This window comes from Chelonoidis abingdonii, chromosome 1 (assembly GCF_003597395.2).
Source record: "Chelonoidis abingdonii isolate Lonesome George chromosome 1, CheloAbing_2.0, whole genome shotgun sequence".
Lineage (NCBI taxonomy): Eukaryota > Metazoa > Chordata > Testudines > Testudinidae > Chelonoidis > Chelonoidis abingdonii.
This window is the reverse complement of record NC_133769.1, coordinates 369,906,530-369,916,261: the sequence shown is the minus strand read 5'-3', so window position 1 is coordinate 369,916,261 and position 9,732 is coordinate 369,906,530. Positions and strand designations below refer to the sequence as shown.

General features: G+C 45.9%; 1 protein-coding gene across 1 annotated transcript; it reads right to left on the bottom strand.

Annotated features, from left to right (window-relative positions):
- Positions 1–5,210: 5,210 nt before the first annotated feature.
- LOC116836864 (olfactory receptor 52P1-like) lies at positions 5,211–6,281 on the bottom strand. The gene has a single exon (XM_032800839.1). The coding sequence runs from the start codon at positions 6,279–6,281 to the stop codon at positions 5,211–5,213; it is 1,071 nt and encodes a 356-aa protein (XP_032656730.1).
- Positions 6,282–9,732: the final 3,451 nt, after the last annotated feature.

The window sequence follows — 9,732 nt, the reverse complement described above, 5'->3', positions numbered from 1 at the left end:
TCCTCCAGCTGCCTGCCCCTGGCCAGGTCCCTCCCACAGCTATCCAGCTGCCTCCTGGGATGCCATGCCCCTTATGTATCTCTCGCCCTGCACCATACTGTTGAGAGCACCAGGACTGGCAGCTGTGCCATCCTCTCAGAGTGTGCCACACAGTCTAGGGTGGATGGATGGCTTGCAGTTGTGTTGCCCCACAGGAGCTCACAGGCCCCTGCCCAGAGCGCTGGTGGCAGGGTGGGCTGCGACTGGGAGGGAGGGAGGTTAGCTTCCATGGCCAGGAGCTCAAGGGCTGGGCAGGATGGTGGGTTAGTGGGTGAGAGAAGGAATGCCTATGGTTTAGGAGTTGGGACACCCTACCTCCAGTACCGTTGCTTCAATCGTTATCTGTCCATAGTGGAGCATCTTCAGCCAAAGATGAGTGAGCTCCACATCAAATGGCCTATGGCTCAGTGGGGCAGGAGCCCTTTCCATCTAGCTAATTAAACCTAGTTCTCTCACATCCCAGCTGAATGCTCTGACTGGGCTGAAAGTTGCAAGTTGGGCACCGTACTCACTTCCCCCTCACCATGTCCCGTGGAGGGATGCAGGTATAAAACTCATTTCCTTAAAAGGTGGCTTAGGTGTCAGCCACCAGGTTCTCATTGGTGGCTTGCAAAAGAAGAGCATCCCTGGTCTGAATAAGGAGCCCAACTTGGCTTTGTGGCTCTGATGTTCCTGTGGTTTTGCTAGGTGATGTGATGCTCAGTGTGGCAGCACCTGTGAGATTCCCACGACGAGCAGGTCTACACTACAGCCAGGATCTGTGCTCTCAGATCAAGCCACTGATGGTCAATTTCACGGGTCTAGTAAAGCCCCACCAAATTGACTGTAGCTCACTCTCCAGTCAACCTCTGTACTCTACCCCGCAGGAGAAGAGTAAGGTAAGCAGACTTGAGATTTTCTCCCGTTGACTCATAGTGTAGACCCTGCAGTAATGTGATCTAAGGTACATCAGCTCCAGCTACATTATTAATATTTCCAGGTATTTTCTTCTTTACCTGTGTATAAATTATAAAAGCAGCAATCTTGGAAATATAAAATTTGTTTTTGTGATATGCTTATTACACACAATTATTTATCATTAATAGTATTTTATTACATTATGAAAATGGCAACACTCTTCCAAGATCTCACTTTCATAGCTTGTATCACTTTGAGTTAGTCTGTTATAAGACAAAGCTCCTGTGTTTCATCAAGGAGTATCAGCTATGAAACAGCATGAAGATATTTAAGAAGCCAACTCAAAGAGTTCCTCCTACACAAGCATTCAAGTCTTGAGCAGTCTAGGCAAACAGCACACATTACAACAAAGCTTAAACTTGTTCCTCATAATTGTAAAAATACTAGCTGCCTATTTAATTTTAAAAACAGCAAAAAAATATCCACGTCCCTTTCCATTTCTTATGATTCTTGAAGTTTAAATCTCAGTGTGATAGATATGCTTGCTTTGATCTGCTTAGCTCTTGAAAGTCCACGAGCTCTGGGCTGCTATCCTGTGCTGCCTGCCGTCCCTATTTACAGCTCTGTCTGCCATTAGGGATTTTTTTTTCCCTGAGAATCCCCTATAACATTTGACAAACCCCCAGTGGTTCACAAACCCCAGTTTGGGCACTACTAGTTTAGAGGGACTATATGGACCCAAAGAGTCAAGGGTGTTAATGTGACCCCTGTGCCTATGCTCCCAAACTCTCTTTTATTGTTTTTGTTAAGGACTCTGAAAGGGAGTGATCATGGGTGGAGAAGCCCATCCACTCATTTTGTTCACTAATTAGGTCTAATTTCTGATAAACCAAGTTTGCTATATTGATTTCTTTTCCCACTTTTGTTTAAAAAGCATAATCTTAACACACTCCTTGAGTTATAGTAGGAAGCCCTTTTTGTTTAAACGAAGTCCCTTTTGCACCTTCTTGCATGACAGTTTGTTGTTAAAGGTTATTGTAGCATATTAAGAACACTTAGTTTTCACAGCTGAGCTCACAACTAGGATAAATCTGTAGGCCAGATGCCTAATTCATTGTTGAGGGCCCCAAGGCGGTCTCAGGTGAAAGAGGGAGTGCCCAGCAGTACTAGCTTTCTAAGGCCACGTCTAGACTACGCGCCGGATCGGCGCATTAAGATCGATTGCTCGGGGATCGAAATATCGCGTCTGGTCTGGACGCGATATCTCGATCCCAGAGCGTGCTTAGATCGATTCCGGAACTCCAGCTAGATGACCGGACTTCCGGATTCGACACAGCGAGCCGCGCGGATCGATCCCGCGCGGTGAAGATGGGTGAGTAAATCGATTTTAGATATTCGATTTCAGCTACGCTATTCTCGTAGCTGAAATTGCGTATCTAAAATCGATTTAATCTCGTAGTGTAGACCTGGCCTCAGTGAGGGGATTGTGGCTGGCCCACTCCAGGCTGCATCCAGTCCTAGCTGCTGTAGGCAAAGCTCTCTCTCATCAGCAGTCAAAGCCTAGCAGCTCAGCATGGCTCTGTTCTGTAAACAGGAAGAACTGGTGTGACCAAAAGCCACACCTGGATAATTATAGGTCTCTCAGCCTCACACTGACCCTGGGTAAAACAATGGGATGGCTGATATGGGACTCAGATAACAAAGATATAAAGGATGGTAACATAGCTAATGCCTGTCAATGGGGGTTTATGAAAATGAATCTTAGAATCATAGAATATCAGGGCTGGAAGGGACCTCAGAAGGTCATCTACTCCAATCCCCTGCTCAAAGCAGGACCAATTCCCAACTAAATCATCCCAGCCAGGGCTTTGTCAAACTGGTGATTAAAAACTTCTAAGGAAGGAGATTCCACCATCTCCCTAGATAACCTATTCCAGAGCTTCACCACCCTCCTAGTGAAAATGTTTTTCTTAAGATCCAACCTAAACCTCTCCCACTGCAACTTGAGACTATTATTCTTGTCAAACTAGATTTTTTTAAAATGAGATTAACTGGTCGATAAAGGTAATAGTGCTGATGTAATATACTTAGACCTCTGTAAGGCAGTTGACTTGGTGATGCATGACATTTTGATAAAAAAAAATTGAAACAATACAAAATCAAGATGGCATAAATTCAATTAATTCAAAACTGGCTAATGCATAGGACTCAAAATGTAATCGGAAATCATGTAGGTATTTTTTCTAGTGGGGTCCAGCAAGGATCAGTTCTTAGTTCTTTGCTATTTAACACTTTTATCAATGAGCTGGAAGCAAACATAAAATCATCCCTGATAAAGTTTGCAGAAAATGCAAAAAATGGGGAAGAGGTAAATGAAGAGGCCAATGAAACAGCCCTGCAAGCCTGAGTTGGCTGGCACGGTCCAGCTGCATGTGTCTAGTTGCTGGGTAGACATATCCAAAAGCTCCATTGGTATGGGGCCCAAGTCCCAGACAACTAGGCACCATTCACACCTGTGTCTCAGCCTGCCCTGAAGACAAACAATCCTATTCCATCTACTAGGTAACCATGTAGCACATAGGGGAAACTGAGGCATGTATAGGATTCATAAAAAATATTACAGAAAATTCTCACTTTGTCATAAACATGAGTGAATTCAGAGTGATGAAAGTTTGGAGAGGCTATCAAAGCAGGAGCAGTTAAGCTTGGGGCAGGAATGCATGTGAGTAGGGCATCAGCCTGTCTCCCTTTGAATGCAGAACCAGGTGCCTCCTGCTGTGATGTGTTTTGCCCTTGGAGCAGGTGGGGTGGATTCATGCTGGGCCACTGATTCATAGAGTTTAAGGCCAGAAAAGACCATTTCTCCGCTAGATTACAGAGCTCCTGTTAGAGAGCTTTTCCTTCATTCTCACCCTTCCCTGGTCCTTCTCGCATGAACAGAGAGCAACAATACCCTAAGGCCGAAGGTGCAAACAATTCGATGTTTATTGGGGTGAACTTCCAGCAAGCTTAAATTCAAGTTCCTTCTCCTTATTTTTAGAATCCAAACTTACTTCCTGTTTGCCCCTAATTTATATCGTAATATTTTCAGCCATACTTTAACCAACCATTCTACTAAAATTTACCTTACCAATCCTAACGTATTGTAACATGATTAGCTAACCAATTATATCCCAGCACCTTCATTAGTTTACACCTCGCAAAATTAATTATACAGCAGAAACAATCACAGAACCAGACAGAGACCATGCAAATAAACATACAAAACAATACAGAAGTGAGGATTTCACAACTACATCTGTACAAACATAAGGGATCTCCAGCTGTGTCTATTGATAAGTGAGTTCTTGCCAGACAGGATGCTATCAAACTAAGTTTCCTTTTACATCTTCTAGGCTTTTCCCTTTCTCTGGAGGTGATAGATCTAATCACCTTCCTAACAGTCCCAGATTGCCTTATTTTAATATGACTAGTTTGGAATGTGAGGACGTGACCATACATTTCCCAGTTTATGGCTGCTAAAGAACCAGGCCTCAGACTATCACAGTAAGAGAAGGCCACTACACAGGTAGTGATTTTTGATTCTTTCTTTTATACCTCTATAACTAGCTAAGTGATAAGAATACCTAAAGTCTTAAAGTATAGGCCTTTGCAGACAGGCTTGAATATCTATATCCTAACACCCTTTAGTACTTGGGATTTTTTCCCCAGGAGGGTCTTCACACACTGTAGTCAAGTCACCTCTCAGTCTCCTGTTTGATTAGATAAACAGACCGAGCTCTTTAAGTCTCTTGCTACATAGGCATGTCTCCAGCCCTCAAATAATTGTTGTGGCTCTTTTCTTCCCTTTTCCAATTCATCACCCTCTCTGTAAAATACAGACACCAGAACTGGATGCAGTATCCATCAGCGAAGTCCCCTACAGATGTAAAAATCACGTCCCTGCTCCTACTCACTTCTGTGATTTATACATCTAAAGGCCACATTAGCCCTTTGTTCCACAGCATCGCACTGGGAGCTCATGTCGAGTTGCTTGGCCACGCTGTTGTAAGTCCTTTTCAGTCACTGCTTTCCAGGATACTATCTCCCATGCTGTGTTTATGGCCCTGCGGCTCTTTCTGGGTCACGGTGGGAATCAGAGGCAATGGCTTCTCTCCTGGAGTCCCAGACAGGTTCACTGTCTGCAGCGCTGGGAGAACTCAGGGCAGCCCTGCCTCGCAGCCAGAATCTGGGCCCCTCCTGGCTGGTGCAAACTATCGAGGAGCCATCAGAGGTTATTGTTTTACAGATGCTGAGACAAAGCCCCGGGGAGGGGACACCATGTGCACAGGAATCTCTGCTTGGGGGAACTGGCTGGGTGGCCTTCGGAAGAGGGAGCCCCAGTCCGGCCTACTTTTCGAAGTACCTGTGTCCTGCAGGATCACCCTGAGCACCCGCTCCCGGATCTCCCTGGTCCTCACCCCATATACAATGGGGTTCAAAATGGGTGGGAACAGGAAGTAGATGTTGGCCAGGATGATGTGGATAGGGGGAGCCACGTGGTGGCCAAAGCGATGAGTGAAGAAGGAAAAGAGGACCGGGGTGTAGGAGATCAGCATGACACAGATGTGGGAGCTGCAGGTACCAAAGGCCTTGAGCCGGGCCTCCTGGGACGAGAGGCTCAGAATGGCCCGGACAATCAGGAAATAGGAAAGACCGATAAACAGCAGGTCCCCACCTATGACTAGCAACGTCATGCTGAGGCCGTAGGCATGAATAATGCTGGTGTCTCCACAGGCCAGCTTCACCACAGCCATGTGCTCGCAGTAGGTGTGCGGGATGACGTTGGTCCGGCAGAAGGACAGCCTCTTAATCAGAAAGGAGTAGGGGCTCATGAGTAGTGTCCCCCTGGCTACGGCCGCCACGCCCAGCTTGGCAACGAGGCGACCGGTGAAGATGGAGCTGTAGCGCAAGGGAGCACAGATGGCCACATAGCGATCGAGGGCCATGGCCAGCAGCACAGCCGACCCCATCATGGAGAGGGAGTGAATGAAGAACATCTGGGCCAGGCAGGCCCCGGCATTGATCTCCCTGGCCTGAAACCAGAAGATGCAGAGCAATTTCGGCAGAGTGCAGGTGGATGCTCCCAGGTCGATGGCTGCCAGCATGCAGAGGAAATAGCACATGGGTTGGTGCAGGGCTGGCTCTGTGGTAATGACGAGGAGAATAGCACAGTTCCAGACAATGATTGCCACGTACATCATGCACACGGGCACCGAGATCCAGACGTGAACTTCTTCCAGACCTGGGATACCCAGCAGCAGGAATGTGGCCGGATTCGAAGGCGTCAGGTTGGCAGTAGCCATGGTCGGCCCCTGGTTCTCCAGCTGTGTTCACTGGAGCTCACGATGCCTGTGAATAAGGACGCAATAAAATCAGGGAGGGGAGATCGAGCCAAGGGAAAGGCCGGTTCTGTATGGAAGCTGCTCGGTGCTGCTCTCGGCACCCTGTGCACTTGGCATTGCTGTCCCTGGAGGAAGCAAGAATAAAGGCAGAGGAATCTGAGCCCAGCAGCACCAGGTGTCCTAGGTTCTATGGTCTCAGTGATGTTCATCATAGCAGGGTGATGCTGGAGGAATCCAGCAGCTACACCTGCTCTTAGCCTCATTCCCGTGCAGGGCCCCATCCCCTGTGTCGCTCTGCAGTGCGTGTGAACCACGCTGCATGAATATCCATAACATAAGCCTGTCTCTTTCCTGGCAGGGGGGCCTGGGCTGGTGCTGTTTTCAGTGGCATCAGGCTTCCTAGCTGAGACCTGCTGGGTTCGGTGCTCATGCGTGTGTGCAGTCAGACTCACACATACCTCACCTTGCCTCCCTGGGTTCTACCACTTCTCAGCTTCCTCTTCCCCTCCCTGGTTATTCTGCTCTTTATTCAATTCTCTCCCTCTTGCTGATGCAGGCTCTCCCTTTCTCCTCACACCTGTGCTGAGCTCACTTGAGTCAGCTAGCTATGTCTTCCCTGCTTCTGCCCAAGGAAGCAGTTCCTCTCATTAAACTCAGAATTGGGTGGGCAGCAGAAATGAACAGTGAAATATAACACAGACTTCAGGCTGAAGAATGTATATACAAATCCACTTATACAGCTCATGATCCATAAAGGATAAGAGCATGAGGAACACAAGAACGGTTACACTGGGTCAGACCAAAGGTCCATTTAGTCCAGTATCCTGTCTTCTGACAATGGCCAACGGTAGGTGCCTCATAGAGAATGAACAGAACAGGTAATCATCAAGTGATCCATCCCGCATCGCTCATTCCCAACTACTGGCAAACAGACACTAGGGACATCATCCCTGCACATCCTGGCTAATAGCTGTTGATGGACCTGTCCTTCATGAACTTAACTAGTTCTTTTTTGAACCCTGTTGTAGTCTTGGCCTTCACAACATCCTCTGGCAAAGAGTTCCACAGATTGACCATGTGTTGTGTGAAGAAATATTTCCTTTTGTTTGTTTTAAACCTGCTGCAGTGCCTATTAATTTTAAATTGGTGACATCTAGTTATTCTGTTCTGAGCAGTAGCTATCACTTCCTTATTTACTTTCTCCACACCAGTCATGATTTTATAGACCTCTGTCATATCCGTCCTTAGACGTATCTTTTCCAAGCTGAAAGGACTCAGTCTTTTTAATCTCTCCTCATACGGAAGCTATTCCATTCTCAGTACATTCTAAGTTCTCCAGCTGGAGACAGCACAGATATCACTGCAGCGTATTGCATGTTTGGGGTTATTTTTAATGATATGTGTGATGGTTCCTCTGCTTTGGAACAGTAGTTCGCAACCTGAACTGGTAGCTAACAAAGAATTATGTGGGGGGATGAATGGAGACAGTTGGCGGTTAGCAGTTGACAGCTAATGAGTTAGAGAGGAAGGAAAGGTCATGGTTCCTCTATATGGGTCTCGCATGACTGTGCCTGGGATATTGAGTTCAGAAGCAATTCGAGGGAGCTGAAGACCGAATGAAAGGGCTAATTCTGTTAATCTTAGTGAAATGCTGATGGAAGGAGGATGTGACCGTAGTCTGTAACTGGTCATTTAGAATAATCCCCATGCAGGAAGAGGAATTACTTAGGGTGGTAACACCTGCTGAGATCTTGCTCTAGAACTGCGGTGTCACTGACCAGACCACGTGGCATGTGATAACTCTATTCTTTTCTATATAGAACATGGCAGGGAAGGGATGAGACGTGAGAGAAGGCAAACAAGGATTACATGGGGAATTACAGACCAGTCAGCTTAACTTCAGTACCAGGAAAGATACTGAAGCAATTAATCAAGCAATCAATTTGCAAACATCTAGAAGATAATAAGTTGATAAGTAACAGTCAACGTGGGTTTGTCAAGAACAAATCATGTCAAACCAACTTGATAGCTTTCTTTGACAGAGTAACAAGACTTGTAGGTGGAGGGAAGTGGTAGATGTGGTATATCTTGACTTTAGTATGGTTTTTGATACTGTTTCCCATGACCTTCTCTTAAATAAACTAGTGAAATACAACTGAAATGGAGCTATTATGAGGTGGGTGCAGAACTGGTTGGAAAACCATTCCCACAGAGTAGCTATTAGTGGTTCACAGTCAAGCTGTGCATATCCAGTGGGGTCTCACAGGGATTGGTTCCAATTCCGGTTTAGTTCAATATCTTCATCAATGATTTAGATAATGTCTTAGAGAGAACGCTTAGAGATGATACCAAGCTGGGAGGGATTGCAAGTGCTTTTGAGGATATGAACAAAATTCAAAATGATCTGGACAAATTGGAGAAGTGGTCTGAAGTAAATAGGATGAAATTCAATAAGGACAAATGCAAAGTACTCCACTTAGGAAGGAACAATCAGTTGCACTCATACAAAATGGGAAATGACTGCCTAGGAAGGAGTCCTGCAGAAAGGAATCTGGGGGTCATAGTGGATCACAAGCTAAATATGAGTCACCAGTGTAACGCTGTTGCAAAAAAAGCAACATCATTCTGAGATGTATTAGCAGGAGTGTTGTAAGCAAGACACAAGAAGTAATTCTTTCACTCTATGCTGCACTGATTAGGCCTCAGCTTGTATATTGTATCCAGTTCTGGGTGTCACATTTCAGGAAATATCTGGACAAATCGGAGAAAGTCCAGAGAACAGCAAGACAAATTATTAAAGGTCTAGAAAGCATGATCTATGAGGGAAGATTGAAGGGATTGGATTTGGTTAGTCTGGAGAAGAGACGACTGAGGGGGGACATGAGAACAATTTTCAAGTACATAAAAGGTTGTTACAAGGAGGAGGGAGGAAAATTGTTCTCCTTAACCTCTGGGAATAGGACAAGAAGCAATGGGCTTAAACTGCAGTAAAGGCAGTTTAGGTTGAACATGAGGAAAAACTTCCTAACTGTCAGGGTGGTTAAGCACTGGAATAAATTGCCTAGAGAGGTTGTGGAATCTCCATAATTGGAGATTTTTAAAAGCAGGTTAGCCTTATATCTGCCAGGAACGGTCTAGATAATATTTAATCCTGCCATGAATGCAGGGGGCTGAAGTAGATGACCTCTCGAGTTCCCTTCCATTTCTACAATTGTATGATGCTATGTGCTGTGTGCATCATGGGGCTCCATGTTTAATATCCTATGGTAACATTCCGGGGTGCAAGTACAGTCCTGCCCAAACCTCCCAGCTCTGCTGGGGCTCTCAGCTGGCAGCTTCTACAGCTGCACCTGCAAAGGGCCTCAAATTCAGAGTGCAATTTCCTGAAAGGACCTGGAGAGGGGTGTGTATG